The sequence below is a fragment of the Canis lupus genome, chromosome 5, assembly GCF_011100685.1.
Source record: "Canis lupus familiaris isolate Mischka breed German Shepherd chromosome 5, alternate assembly UU_Cfam_GSD_1.0, whole genome shotgun sequence".
NCBI lineage: Eukaryota > Metazoa > Chordata > Mammalia > Carnivora > Canidae > Canis > Canis lupus.
The window spans coordinates 58,134,487-58,149,723 of NC_049226.1; the positions used below are offsets into that span (position 1 = coordinate 58,134,487).

The following is a 15,237-nucleotide window of genomic DNA, read 5'->3' on the forward strand; positions in this document are numbered from 1 at the left end:
TAACAGTCAGTGATCCACAGGGTTGGGAACAATGAGAGCAATGAGGGGCCCTGACCTCTGGCCAGAGCAGGGACATGCAGGCCTGGAGAGACAGCCAGCAGGGTGCATCTGTGGGACAGAGAGCTAGGGTTCGTGGGGGTAAAGGAAAAACAAATCTCTGAGGGCTTCCTGGAGGGGTCTACACATTCTGAGTGCCTGCTGTGATGGGTTGTGGACACTCTTCCTCCAACCTGTACCTGTACCTGGGGCTTGGCCATCTCCTTAGCAGAGGGGAGTGTGTCTTTGTCACCCCACAAATAGCAGCTCTGTGGGAGAGAGACCTCAGTCCCCTGGGTGGGCCCAGGCTGGGCTGCTTCCCTGGGTTCCAAGGCTGGGCCCCAGTTCACAGGCCCATCACCACCACCAGTGGGTCTGGCTTGCCCTATGCCAGGAGGAGTCTCACCAGGGAGTGAGCACTGGGGGCTCTGGGGTGCCACCCCCTGAAGGCCCTCAGCCACTGGCCCAAGATAATTGTTGCCTGGGCTGGATTGTTACACGTGACACTGTCATCCCTGAAAAGGCGGTGGCCTCCCTGGCTGCCTGAAAGCAGAGCAGATCTGCGGCGAAGATGGAGGACTCTCAGGGCCCAGCCACCTGCTAGCCCCCCCCGGGAGTCACTGCAGAGCCGTGGAATCCTGTGCCCTTAAACTTCCACAGGGGCCTCTTGCATCACAAAGTGGCTGAGAGAGTTCTGTCTTTATTTTGGTGAAGCACAGAAGAGGATGCTGCAGACATGTTTAATCCACATGTATTAGATTCTCCAGCTGTGATTTTTGACAATGGCTCTGGACTCTGCAAAGCAGGCTTGTCTGGAGAGATTGGGCCCCGCCATGTCATCAGCTCTGTCATAGGGCACCCTAAGTTCAAGACCCCTTCGGCAGGAGCCAATCAGAAGAAGTACTTTGTGGGCGAGGAGGCTCTGCACAAGCAGGAGGTCCTACAGATGCACTACCCCATCGAGCGGGGCCTGGTCACCGGCTGGGAGGACATGGAGAGACTCTGCAAGCACCTGTTCGAGTGGGAGCTGGGGGTGAAGGCCAGCGACAGGCCTGTGCTCATGACGGAGCCCTCACTGAACCCCAGGGAGGCTCGGGAGAAGATGGCCGAGATGATGTTTGAGAACTTCAATGTGCCTGCCTTCTACCTGTCGGACCAGGCCGTGCTGGCCCTCTACGCCTCGGCCTGCGTCACAGGCCTGGTGGTGGACAGCGGGGATGGGGTCACCTGCACTGTCCCCATCTTTGAAGGGTACTCCCTGCCCCATGCAGTCACCAAGCTCTACGTGGCAGGAAGGGACATCACAGAGCACCTCACCCGGCTGCTGCTGGCTAGTGGGCGGTCCTTCCCGTGTGTGCTGGACAAAGCCCTGGTGGATGACATCAAGGAAAAGCTGTGCTACGTGGCCGTGGAGCCTGAGAAGGAGCTATCCCGGAAGCCAGAGGAGGTCCTGAGAGAGTACAAGCTGCCAGACGGGAACATCATCTGTGTCGGGGAGCAGCTGTACCAGGCGCCTGAGGCCCTGTTCGCACCCGACCAGTTGGGCATCCAGAACCCAGGCCTCTCGAAAATGGTCTCCTGCAGCATCAGCAAGTGTGATGCAGACATCCAGAAGACCCTTTTTGGGGAGATTGTGCTGTCCGGGGGCACCACTCTGTTCCAGGGCCTCGATGACCGTCTCCTGAAGGAGCTGGAGCAGCTGGCTTCCAAGGGGACCCCCATCAAGATCACTGCTCCCCCCTGACAGGTGGTTCTCCACTTGGATTGGGGCTTCCATTGTCACCTCTCTGAGCAGCTTCAAGCAGATGTGGGTCACCTCCGCAGATTTCAAGGAGTTTGGGACATCCGTGGTTCAGAGAAGGTGCTTCTGAAGGGCTCTGGGCAAGGGGTAGGAGTGGGCAGTGAGCTTGCCCCTTGGCATCAGCAGGATGTTCAATAAAAGACAAAACAGTGCAGCCTCCGGTCATGTCGGGCTGTTTATTCTAGGTGGCACCAGAATAATTTCTGACCCTGGTGGTGATTCCCTTCTAAGTGGCCACCCCCGCGCCCTTGAGGGGTTGAGGCTTTGTCCATCTGCAGAGTTTGTACCAAAGGTGGGGCCCTGGTTTCTCCATTTTAAATGTGTCTTGGATGGTCTGAGATAGTCAGCCCTGATTGGGGGCAGGAACACATGGGAATGCTGCCCTGTTCTGGGGGCCAACAGAGTCACCTGCTGGGTCCTTAGTACAGTAGGGCTTTCTCACTGCTTTAATGAGGTCAGCAGCTGAAGCAGGAGGGAGCCCTTATCCTGGGCAGACGGGGTTGGGCAGGAGCCGAAACTGCCATCTGTTTCGGACCCTCTAGCAGGGCCCCCGCTCTGAGCATCACATAGGCATCAACACCCCGACTCGGTGATTGTGATGTTTCTGCTTGTTTTTACTTCCAAAGACGTTGCTAGCATCGTTGGGGAGTGAAATCCTGGAGACCAAGTTAACAGCCATCAATAAAGTAATGGTTGAATAAATTATGCATAAAGAGAATTTTTCCACATTGATTTGGTGGAATTCTCCCAAAATAATATTGGGAGAGAAACAAAATACAGAGAAGCCTTTATAAAATGATTCCCCCCTTCTCTTCTGTTAAAGAAAACAGTGGCACTTTCCCACGCATATCTGTGCACATTTCGTGTAAGGCAACATGTGGTTTTTTTATAGGATTATAAGCACATGGAAAAAGAACAGAAGGGTAGACACTGCAGGCTGGTGGAGGCAGGAGAGAATGGGAAGGGATGCAGGGGAGGGGGAGAGGGAGGGAGAAGCCCTGACGGACTACGTGGAAGTTCAGCCCACATGGGATGCTCCCATCTATCGACACGTGTGTGCATGCTCCTCTCCTTTTGCTGTCAAACCACCTATGTCGTATCTCAGGTGAGCACACAGTGTCTATGAAGACAGCAGGTGTGTCAAGTCCGTGGTACCAATCTCTGCCTTTCAGTCGGCATGTTTGGATGCTTTACATTTAGAGCAATGTGTTCCATCTTGACTCTGCCACCATATTATCCTGTCTCCTGTTCCTATTCTTTCCCCGTCCCATGGCTTGTTGAACATCTTTTGGAATTTCATCTTGATTTATTGATAAGGATTTTCTACATATTGTGTTGTATTGATTTCTTGGGATTGCCCCAGGTGGACAGCATAATCTACCAGTAGTGACATCTTCCCACTTGGAGTGAAATGCAGAAAACTTCTGTTTAGGTCCCTTCAGCCTCCCAAATTTTAAAATAGAACTGTCCTGTTGCTTCTAACACATTGAGAACAACCTCAGACGGTATTACGATTTTTCCTTCCACCATCAAGTGATTTAAGAAACTATTAGAATACCCTATAATATGGTTACCCGTATTTTTACCCAACCTGAGGTTTTTCTGTGCTTCTGGGGTTCCAAGTCCTCTTCCGTCATTTCCTTTCTGTTCAGAGAACTTCCTTTAGTCTTAAGGGGAGTTTCATTTTTTTTAAAGATATTATTTATTTATTCATGAGAGACACAGAGAGAGAGAAAAGAGGCAGAGACACAGGCAGAGGGAGAAGCAGGCCCCCTGTGGGGAGCCCGACATGGGACACGATCCCGGGTCTCCAGGATCACGCCCTGGGCTGAAGGCAATGCTAAACCGCCGAGCCACCCGGGCTGCCCTCATTTTCTATCATCTAAAGGTGACTTTCTTTCTCCCTCATCCCTGAAGGATATTTTCTCTGGACATAGAATCCATAGTTAACCGTTCCCTTTCAGCAGCTACCATGTTGTGAGTCACTTCTCCATGGCTCCTGTGGCTACGGATCAGACTCTGGATCAGTTATGCGATTGCTGCTCCCTTAAAGGTTAATGAACCATTTCTCTCTGCTTTTTAAAAAGATTTTTAAAAATGTATTTATTCATGAGAGACACAGAAAGAGAGGTGGGGACATAGGCAGAAGGAGAAGCAAGCTCCCTACAGGAAGCCCGGTGAGGGACTCGATCTTCCGACCTGGGACCATGCCCTGAGCCAAAGGCAGACACCCAACCACCGAGCCACCTAGGTGTCCCTCTCTGGCTGCTTTTGAGAGTTTTCATTGTCTGCAGTTCCCAGAAGCTTTATTATGTGTCTTGGTGTGGATTTCTATAGGTTTATCCTTCGGGATTTATGCAGCCTCTTCAATCTGTAGATTTATGTCTTTTGCTGAATTTGGGGATTTTGTACTATTATTTCTTGTAATACTTTTTTAAAAAGGTTTATTTATTTATTTATTTCAGAGAGAGTGAGTGGAGGGAGGGGCAGAGAGAGAGAGAGAATCTCTAGCAGAATCCCTGCTGAGTGTGGAGCCCAACATGAGGGCTCAATTCCAGGACCCTGACATCGTGACCTGAGCTGAAACCCAGAGTTGGATGCTTAACCGATGGAGCCACCCAGCTGCCCCTCTTGTAATAGTTTTTAAAGTTCTACTCTTTTCTCTCCTCCTGCATCTCTGAGGATACAAAAGCCAGCAATCTTGTCATTGTCACACAGGCTCCTGTGAATTTGTTTATCATTTTTTTGGTCTATTTTCTCAGTTGTTCAGATTGGGTAAATTCCACTTGCCTGTCCGGAAATTCACCAGAGCTGTCTCCTCCTACTGGGCCCCTCCAGCACATTTTCAATTTCAGTTATATTTTTCAGTTTGATAATTTGTTCTTTTTTTGTAAATTCTAATTCTTTGCTGGGATTTTCTGTTTTTGCATTTGTTTCAAGGGAATTCATAATTGCTTGCTGAAACATTTTTGTGATGGTTGCTTTAAAACCGTTGGCAGATAACTCCAGCATCCGATTCATCTCAATCTGCTTCAACAATCATGCCTGTTCATTGTCGTTTCTCATGCAGTCTAGGATTTTCATGGTTCTTGGTATGATGAGCGATTTTCTTTTGTACTCTGGACTCAATGTCCTGAGATTCTGGACACTCATCTTTTTTTGTAATAGTCAGTCCCCGTGTTGAGATGTAGCATGAGGGCTAGATAGGCAGTGTGGTGAGTTTTCTGAGGGGCCTCACAGCCAGCGCCCCAGAACATGGGCCCTGACTCACATGGCCTTGTGGTAGACAGGTGGGGTGCGGGTTCAGATCCCTCCTTAGCCCTACTGGCCAACTAACAATGCCTCACTGCTTCTGAGTGGGGGTGAATGCTTAACCTCCCCATTGAGTCCCACAGACACCAGGGAAGGGAGAGGCAGGGGGTCAGCTAAGTTACCTCCCACACTTCCTTCCACCATCTTATTAATGCCAGGTGGGCCTGGGGTCTCAGCTCATCCCTGGATGCCAAAACCACCCTGAAAGGGGACTGGAGCTCCTAGAGGTGAGCAGTTGGGTGAGGTGAGGTGGGGCTGGGATGGAGTGGTATCATTGAATCAACTCCCATTCTGCCTGCTGAAGCCCCAGAGGCAGCATGCATTTTTTCCATTGGTGTTTGGCTGGAGTAGGGAGGATATTCTCTAAAAGGTTCTCTGTCATTAGGTCATACTTTTCTCAGTGGCAACAGGCTTCCCTAGAGCTATTTTAGTCTGTGCCCATTGAGATTTTGTGTTGGAGGCTTCACAGCACCTGCTGGGGATCATATGGGAGACAACATGGAAGCTCAGGGAGCTCCCCACATCCCAAGGCCCCTTGCAGCCTGTCTTCTTCTTGCCTTTCAGAGCCCCCCATGTCTGCTTGTTGCATTACAATTAGGGATTTTTGTCATGAAAGGGACCGTCTGGAAAGAATGGGGCTCCTCAGGTGTGTTTTTATCTCTTTCCATCATACCTAAAAGTCACAAGGGAACTTGCAGAGGGCCACTGTCCCCTGCTCTCAACATCCTCCCTGTCAGTGTCACTGTTTTATAACTGAGAATGTCAAGCTTAGGACCTGCGACTTTCCAAAGCCATATAAGAAGTTAAGAGTATTGCTCAGCCCAGACGTCAGGGCTCTTCCCCTTGGTACACTCTTTCACCACCCTTCTCTGCCCAAGATTATCATCCTATTACCAAACCATACCTCAAAATAACTCAAACAAAGCCCCATTTTCTATTCAAGATGTTTTGCTTCTCTTATGATGGCCTCTGCTACTACTGCTACTGCTAAAGTGGTAATGATGGTGATGGTGGTAATGATGATGATGGTGTTGATGATAATGGTGGATGGTGATGATGGTGATGGCCATGGTGGTGTTGATGGTAATGATAGTGGTTTTCTGACATCTATGTCATCTTCAGCACTTTGTCCCTGGGCTGCTATAGTCATGGAAAGGGAAAGGGACTCTCCAATCCCTGGTAGAGTCCATAGCAGGAGATTTGTGCCAGGTCTGGATTCTAATTCTGACTTTCTTGAGGGAATGAGGGCCCGGGTGGGGGGGGGGGTGTCAGGCAGGCTCTGCTACTGAAGGAAGCAGAGTGGAAGTAGCTGCGGTTTCAGCCTTCCCATCTGCAGCTTGACTCTTGTGTCAGTCTGGAGTTGTCTAATGCAAAAGATCAGGGCTTGGGGCTGAGGTGGCCTCGGTCCTGGAGGAGGGAGAAAGACCTTCCTCTGGCTTTGGGCTCCTCAGCTCTAGCTTGCCAGGAGACCAAGCAATGAATCTGAGCCTGTTTTCCTATTTCTAAGATATAGTTCCCACTCCCTACATCTTGACAGAGGCCTCTTCAAACCCCTTCCCATCCCTTCCCATCTCTTCCCATTCCTTAGTCCCTTTGGTCCCAAACAAAATCCCTCTATGAAGCAACATTTGGCTGCAAAACGTAATGGAAACACTGGAGGCCGGCCAGCTCTGCTTGAGAGGAGGATGTGGAGCACAGAGGCCAAGTGTGCCCAAGTGTGGCCCTCCTTCTGGCCTGCCGTGTCTCTGGCAGAGCCCAGATGATGTCAGCTCTCTGCCTCCCACCTCCCATAGGACCTCTGCTGGTCCTGCCATACTGGTCATTCATGTTCAGAAGGTCAGCCCATGTGACTCCGGAGTCCAGGCTCCTCTGTGTTCTAGGGTGGATAGTGTCACTGATGCCTGCACTCTGCGGTGTCCCCACCACAGTGCTCAGCCCTGCTGGCCCTAAATCTCAGCTGCCATTCTAGGTGATAGTGCAGGCTTTGCAGAGCAGGACTGAGAAGCAGAGTCCACAAGAGATCCTGGCCACGACCACGCCTGACTCCTGAAGCTCTGTCTTATGATGGAAACTAGCCACAGAGAGTCAGTGTGAGGTGGACCTCAGGTAGGGCAGCAGAATATTCGCAGAAAAAACCTTTGTGCTCCTATCACCTGCCTGTCCCCTAGATCCCATGATCTCTGCTCTGGGGGTGTAACAAGACCTAGATATCCCCAATGGGGCCATGGGGTGTCAGCCAGTCACAGGGTCACCCTTTGAAGGTGTGGTCTGCGTGCCAGCCCTCTCCATGTCACTGTCTGGGCACAACACTGACCCTCCATAAATGGCTGTGGCTACTGCACAGCTCTTTCCTCCCACCTGGGTCTGGGGCCACTGGCCTGGGAGGCCAGAGTGTAGCTCCAAGGCCACGGCCAATCTCCCATCTCCTGCCTGGCTGCAGTGGGTGGGCCGAATTCTGCTTGGCCCCAGGAAAGCCATGTGGTTGCTCAGAGCCTCAGCTCTCTCATCTATAATGGGGTGATCGTCACCCCTTCTCCTAGGAGTCATAGCTTCTGCATCAGCCTCAACACAGGAATGGTGGGAAACATGGAACCAGTTCTGACGCCAGCTCCCAGGGAGCAGCCTGTTCTTGCAGGGATGGGGCAGGAGCTCCTACTCACAGATGCAGGGCAGCCCAGCCCAGCCACTGGGAGGAGTGGAGAGCCTTAGAGAGCCAGTGGTTTCTGTGTTGCTCCAGACCCTGTGTCTGCCATCTCCACGGCCTCCTGAGACCCTGGCCTCAACCCCAGGTCCAGGAGAGTGGGAGACCTCCCTCCCTCCGTTGGGCAGGCCTGGGAGCCAGGCTTCAGGGGAGGCCCTGTCACACAGACCCACAGCAAAAGGGCTCCCCACCTGGTCACTCTCTGCCCAGGATCATGGCCTCTGCCGAAAGGAGCTGTAGCCTGACGTGGCGGTGACAGCAGCACTCATTCATTCATTCACTCACTTACTCATTGGCTCATTCATCTCGCAGGCGCTGCTGGGAGGCCCACCCAGTTCTGGTGCTGCTTGGTGTGCTGTGGGTCCCACAGGGGAGCAGAGGATGCTGTTCCATCCCTCACGGGTCCACATGACTGCCCAGGAATGGGAAGGGACAGTGAGAAAAGGGATGTGCACATGGATCGAAGTGACAGTCCTGGTGCGTGTGGTGAAGACCCACTTGCTCCCCAGGCAACAGCACAGGACCCTAGGACTTATGGGTCTGGACCTCCTGGTCCTGCACCAGCTCACACTCTTCTCGGAGCACAGCACCAGACACGGAGCACAGCACTAGGGCTGTGAGCCACTGCCCAGACTAGAAGCTGCCAGTGGAGCTGTGGGCACCAAAGAGCCTCAGCCACCCAGAGGTCCCTGGCCCAGCACTCCCCTCCACCCTCAGCCCTGAGGTTTGAAGACTGGATGGGGCCCTGGAGGCCTCAGGGCTCACGAGGGCTGCAGGCTCCCTGCCCAGGTTGGAGGGGAACATGAGGACAGGACGGGCTGAGCTGCCACACTGTCCTTCCCCCAGACAGAGCTGGCGGCCCAATGCTGAACTCTCTTCTTCTGCTCCCCTGGTGTCAGTGGGCTGGGCCCTGAACCCATGCTCGCACCCCTCCCCCGTGATCCTGCACCCCTGCCCTTCCCTGAATGTGGGGGCAGGGTTCCTTGCCCCAGGGCTGGGGCCTTACGGGCTTGTTGGGAAACCTGGCTTAGGGATCCAAGGCCCTGGTGCCAGCAGGGAAAACTTGTAAACAAATGGAGTACGAGTGTGGACAGTTTAAATATTACATGGCTCGCTGACTTCCATATGAGAGGGGATTTACAGGAGCTTAAGAGTTTAGACTCCAGGAATCCAAGGCAGATAACAAGAGAACCAGGGGCGGCTGGTGGAGTCGGTGCCACCCGGGAGAGGCCCTGGGCTGACGCCCTCCCCCAGGGTGGCCCCAGCCTGGCCCCTGCTCCCTCTGCACTGACTCAGGGGGGCTGTTGTCCCCTCCAAAGCCTTGAGAGGTGGACTGTTCACCGGGGGGCGGGCGGGGGGGGGGGCTGGCTGCATTCTGAACACAGGGCCTGAGGGGTGGCTTAGACACCTGTGAGCAAAGTAGCCTGATGGCCTCGACCCCTGAAAGGGATAAATCTGACTCTGCAGCCCCCAAAAGGCCCCATGGAAAAGGATTATGTGGTGCCGCTACTTCTGGACCTCTGAGCCTATATCCCGGGGCCTCCATCCCGGCAGTGGAGGCCCATGCATATGGCCTCGGCATCCTAGGCCTGAAGGGATGGCCACATAGAAGCGTGCAACAGAGGGGCCTCACAGGGTCGATGGGTCTCCTGGGGTGCAGGACGTGGGCTGCACAAGCCCAGCACATCAGGAAAGCAATGTGAGAGCCTGAGGCCCCAGGGGCAGGCACAGGCTGGCCAGAGCTCAGCCCTGCATCAGGGGTCAGGCCTGTTTCCTCGCTCAAACGCCAAGTGCCGGCGCAGAGGGCCAGTGCTCCCAGGAGCAATGGTCCCTGCAGGCCCATTTCTCTGTGGGGCTTGCCCCGGGCGCTGGGCAGAGTGGCACCCGCCCCTGGGTAAGCAGGTGTCTGAGAGGCCCGGCAAGGACTGAGACATGGGCTTCCCTGCCCACCAGACCTGGAGCAGGGGACAGAGGGAGGCAGGACAAGGGGGACAAGACTCAGCTCAGTGCTGCTGACTCTCTACTGCTCTTAGAAGGTTCCTGGGGGCGCCTACCCATCCCTGCCCGGCCCAGCATGATCGTTGCCTGGATTCTTGGAACATTTTTATCCTTAGCTCCTATGGTGCGGGACCTGCCCTGTGCTGGCTGTTGTCCCAAGAGGTGACCTCCTACAGCACGTCCACAGCTCTTGGGGCTCACAAGAGAGCCTGAGCTGGTTCCATCCTCATAGCTTCGCTGAGCCCCCACATGGGGTACCCACGATCCCTCCCACGGGCGCCTGTCCCTCTGCAGGTGGACCTGTCATGAGGCCATGATGCCCGGAGTCAGCAGCAGGTGGCGTGTCCCTTGCCCTCTTCCTGGTCAGTGTCCAGGGCCTCACCGTCCCGGTTTCCTCGTGCGTGCTGATCCCGTGTGTCTGGGGCTCTGTCACCAGATAGACAATGCCCAACGCGGGGAACAATATGCTCATTGTCACAGCTGGCCCTGGCTCAGAGCGTGGAAATGTAAGACGCTGTGCCCCCAGTTATCATGGGGAACGGGGCTGGGCTCCAGCTCACACGAAGACATAATAATTCTCGCCCATTATTCGGATCTCCTGTTTCCCTCGCTCCACCTTCTGGCGGCGGCAGCCAAAGGGAGAGGGTGGCTGGGCCGTAAGGGTGCAGGGCCGTGGACGTCTTGACACGGGGGCATCTGGCCACATCCAGGCCCTCGGGCCACGGCCAGGGTGCTGGACGCTGCCCTCCAGGGGGCCCGGCTGGCGGCAAGGACGTCTGGCAGAGCACTCCCGGGACCTGCTCCTCTCAACAGTTGTCTCTTGAGCCGCGGCCCGCAGTGCTGGCAGGGCCGGGGATGACGCGGGCAGGGACGCCTCAGAGGGTGGGGGCAGCCGCGGCCCGTGCCGGCCAGCTTGGTCAGAGGCCGCTGCTCCCGGCTCCCGGAGGCCCAGGGCGCCTTTGGCCACTAGCAGCCCGCCCACGGTCGGGGCCTCCGCGAGAGACCCCCGAGCCCGGGCCAGGGAGTGTTGGAGGCTGGCCCGCCCGCCCAGGGCCATTTCAGGCCTCGCTTGAGGCGTCAGCCGAGAAAGCAGATACCTCACGGTTGTGCAAGCCGGGCTGCGAGGATGGCCGCTGTCGGCAGCCAAGACAAGCAGGGCCCGCTCCAGAGTGTGGGCCTGTGGGGCCGATGGAAGGAGGCGCGGGGAGCGGGGAGCGGGCGGAGCGCAGATCCCAGCCCCGTGGGGCAGGCCGTGTGCCGCCCCGGGGGAGGTGGGGGCGTCCAGCATCGGCTCCTTTCCCCCCAGTGAGACCTGCACACAGGCCTGTGTCTGGGTCTGGGCCGGGCCGGGATGGAGAGGCTTCCGTCTGCCCCCCCTGCCCCTGAGGGGCGCTCAGAGCAGGCGGTTTACTGGCGGAGGCTGCTCCAGTGGACCCTGGGCTGGCCGTCAGGAGCCGCTCACAGCCTGGCCGCACGGGAAGCCCACTGTGAGGTGTCAGGTGCCACCTGCAGTTCAGGAAAGTCGGCGACCCGCCGTCCCTCGCACCAGGGTGCCATGGTGACTGTCTGTAGGGCCTGGAGCACGGCAGACACCCGCGCCATGGGGGCCGAGACGGGGCCGAGCCAGTGGCACAGGAGGAGCCGGGCCTGGCCATGAGCTGGAGGACGCAGGAGAAGGCTCAGGGAGGAGGAAGGTTATCTCTCTGCGGGGACCCCGCTTATATAGAGGCAGCCCCCCCACTTTCCAGCCAACGTGTCTGCAGAGCCAATGATATGCAGCAAGGGCTGCACGTCTAGGTGGAGACATTGCCCACCGGGGGTGGCCGCGCCACTGCACGGTCAGCAGGTGGAGGGGAACTCCATGGCCCCTTGTGTGGGTGCCCCAGGCCGGCAGCCTGCAGAGCAGGACGGTCCCAGCAGTGAGCAGACACCCCCCGCACCCTCAAAGGAGTCCAGCAGGGCCCAGAAGTACAGCTTTAGAAAGACATATGAGCCGAGGGAGGAGACTCTCCATCCCCGGAGTGGGGGGGTGTGAGCCTTTTATCTCAGAGGTGCTCAGAGCATGTTTCACATAAAACTCATCCCAGGACCATCAGTCAGAAAGTGGAAGTAAGCTCTGTAAAGACCTAAAAATATTGGCTTTGGCCTATGCACGTGGGAGGTAAGGGTCTTAACCAGAAAAACCTGTGAGTCCAGGAGAGGCACACTTGCAAAGCCCTGGGCACCATGGGAGCAGCGTCCCCTGCAGACACTCTCCCGTGCTGGCCATTGGGTCCACATGGACCAGCAAGGGGGCCCTGGGGTTCCTCCTCACCCCGAGGTCAGAAGCTTGGCGGGAGGGGCGGGCTTCAGAGAGAGCCAGGACAGAGCCGCAGCCATCCCTGTCAGAGCCCCCCAGCAGCCAGGGGCAGCACCCCCGCTCCAGCTCTGCTGGCAGGGCCCCCAGGGTGGGCTGGGCTGCGTGGCTTCTGTGCTGTGAGTATGGCCACTGAGGAATGGGACGAGCACAGCTGGCCTCCTGAATCTTCACAGCTTCCTTTCTCTTCTGGAGAGCAGACTGGGGGCAAGTGGCCTCTTTTATCAGAAAGAGGGCTACTCAGGCCAGCAGCTATGTGCAGGGGGCAGAAACACACCCCGCGGCCGTGCAACACTGGGCCAGCGCTGAAGCTTCCCGCAGCAGAGACGTGGCTCCTGGGCTGGAGGGCAGGTGCACACCTGCGGGCCGCACAGACCTCCCAAGCAAGGCCCGGTCCTCTTTGGGTCCAGGTGTGTCCCTTGATGGACAGCCCGTCACAGAGGTGGTTGCTCACAGGCCTCGGTCCAGGGACCCATCCCTTTCCCTACATATCCACGGGCAGCAGCTTGGCCTTCGCCGGGGCTTCTACAATCCCAGAAGGCTCTGTGGACCCCACAAAGCACTGTGGGTGCCCGTGACCTCGGAGCAGGAGGATGTCACTCTCCAGGCCGGGCTCCTAGCCCCCATGTCCCTGGCTGTCCAACCAGGAGTCCTTGCTTTCCATTGGCAGAAGCACGGAGCAGAAAAGCACCGTGTGGTGGAGACTGCAGGGTTAGGGGTGGGCGTCCGGCAGCAGACACCAAAGAGTTTTCACCCTGGACAGACACGTGTCGGTGATAAGTGTGCCGGACATTTCCGCGGGCCTCCACGCACAGGGCCCAAGCCTCCCCATGTGACTCAAGCCTCCTTCCCGTAATTCTGGGTGGGTTTGCTTGGAAGAAGCGGTGCGGGGAGAGCCAGGAGAAGACGGACCCCTGCGAGGCTTTCCCAGAACCTCCAAGGAGCAAGAGCCAGGGTCCTTCTCCCTGCTGGGGACATTCTCGTGGCCTCAGGTCCAGGCAGTTGGGCTGACCCAGCCCGGTGAGCGCGTGGAAATGAGCCCTCGCCTCCCTCGCCCTCGTTCACATCCTGCCTCTGCTTTCTCTGAGAACTCCGTGCTGACTTCACCTCCACGGAAACTTGTGGGCATTGTTGTAAACAGGAGTGGTCTTATATGTAAGTAACCAACCTGCATGTCATGAATTCCCTTCCTCGACTCCACCGTCAGGACTCTGGACAACAGCCCCTACCGCGGGGTCTCTGGACAGGCAGGGCGTCCTGTCATGGTTCTCACAAGCCTGCAAGGGGCATGTGATGGCTAGGCTTGTGTGTCAGCTTGACAGGGCCACAGGGCCAGATGAGTCAAACACTGGTCTAGGTGTGGCTGCGAAGATGTTTTTAGATGAGATGAACGTCTGAGTCGGTAGACTGAGTAAAGCATACCTCCCGCACGCTGTGGTGGGCCTCATCCAATCAGATGAAGGCCTGAATAGAACAGATTGTGTTCCGCAGAGGAAGGAGCTCTGCCAATAGACAACCTTTGGGTTCAAGCTGCTTCAGTTCTCTGGGTGCCCCTCGCTCTGCATGTGCACTGACATGCTCACATACGTACACACACACACACACACACACACACACAACATCCTATTTCTTCTGTTTCTCTGAAGGACCCTGGCCAACCCAGATCACAGGGGAAAATGTTTACAACATTTGGTGCAAGATGCCTTCTGCTCAAAATACCCCTTGCCGCCAAGCACTTCCCATGGTGCACGGGTGTCGGGGACGAGCTTGGAGAGCCCCGAGGCCAAGCTGGGCAGAGCCGGGCTGGAGGCTGGCATCCTCTGGGTTGGCAGGTGGAAGGGCATGCTCCTTCACTAGGGGTACCTTGCTCAAACCCAGCTCACCACATGCCACCAAGACTGCCTGACAGGTGCCTCTGAAGGGTCAGCTCTGCTTGGCACTTTGGGGTTGCATCTTTGCTGGGGACATTTTGGATATCTGGCCCCATTGCCTGCACTGGCCATGTTCTGTTCTCTCACACGCAAATCTGTGTGGGCCCCAGCAGTGCTCAGGCCCAAACATGAGATGCAGAAGAGTGACATTTACCTGCTGAGGAGCCTGCGAGCCTGGACCTCAGGCAGGACTGATGGCAACACATGCAGCTCCTCCAGGCCCTTCCATCCCGAGCCCCCAGTGACGCTGACACAGACATCACACACGGCAGCTCAGGCCCCCCTGTGGGATATTAGGAAACCAACTCACTCTTCTGAGAACTGGTGAATAAAATATTGGAGCCAAGCTTTCAGAACAGAAATACAAATTCAAACTTCCTGCAACAAAACCACAGCAAAACCCAGATTTAGGGGAAAAAGTCACTCTAATGCTGTTGAAACCAGTCCATGTAACATAAGTTACCATGAGACTGATGAGCAGTTAGCGGAAAGGGTTGAGTGACCATTTGGCCCATGTATTGTCAGTGACTCAGTCTCTGGGCTGCGACTCTGGCCCTGAAGCACAGCTCTGAGGGAAGCAGGCTCCTGGTCCTGCCTGCGTCAGCCTCCTGCATCTTGGGGGCCCTCTGAGGTAGTGGATGTGCCTAGTAGGCTGTGAGGATGCACACACACACACACACACACACACATGCATGACATTTCCGACATGACAGAGGTACACATGCACATACATGTGTGCATGCACGCAGCACACATACACATATGAGAATGCATGCAGAGATGTGTGCACATAGACACAAATGCATACAGGTGCACACGCAGGGAGAGGCTCCACAGCTACAACCAGGTCCATGTCCACGTTGGCCCTCATTCCACACTGGCGCTGTGACAGCCATTCCCCTGCTGAGCAGATGAAGTGTCAGAGATTTGCAGAAAGATGCACGTGACCATCCAGTGACAGTGAAAACATGGACTCCTTGTCCTGAGTGTCCTGCAGAGGTGGGGTCTCCTGGACAAGCCCAGGCATGGTGGGAGCCTCAGGTCCTGCTTCGTCCCTGTAGCACGTTGGGCCACCAGCCACTGTGCACACATTCCCCTGCCA

General features: G+C 55.9%; 1 protein-coding gene across 1 annotated transcript; it reads left to right on the forward strand.

The window, feature by feature from the left end:
• The first annotated feature begins 568 nt into the window (after positions 1–568).
• ACTRT2 (actin related protein T2) lies at positions 569–1,994 on the forward strand. Its single transcript, XM_038537721.1, is given in 2 exon segments — positions 569–1,771; positions 1,773–1,994. Coding segments are annotated over 2 exon segments (1,134 nt in total). The 5' UTR covers positions 569–772; the 3' UTR covers positions 1,908–1,994.
• Positions 1,995–15,237: the final 13,243 nt, after the last annotated feature.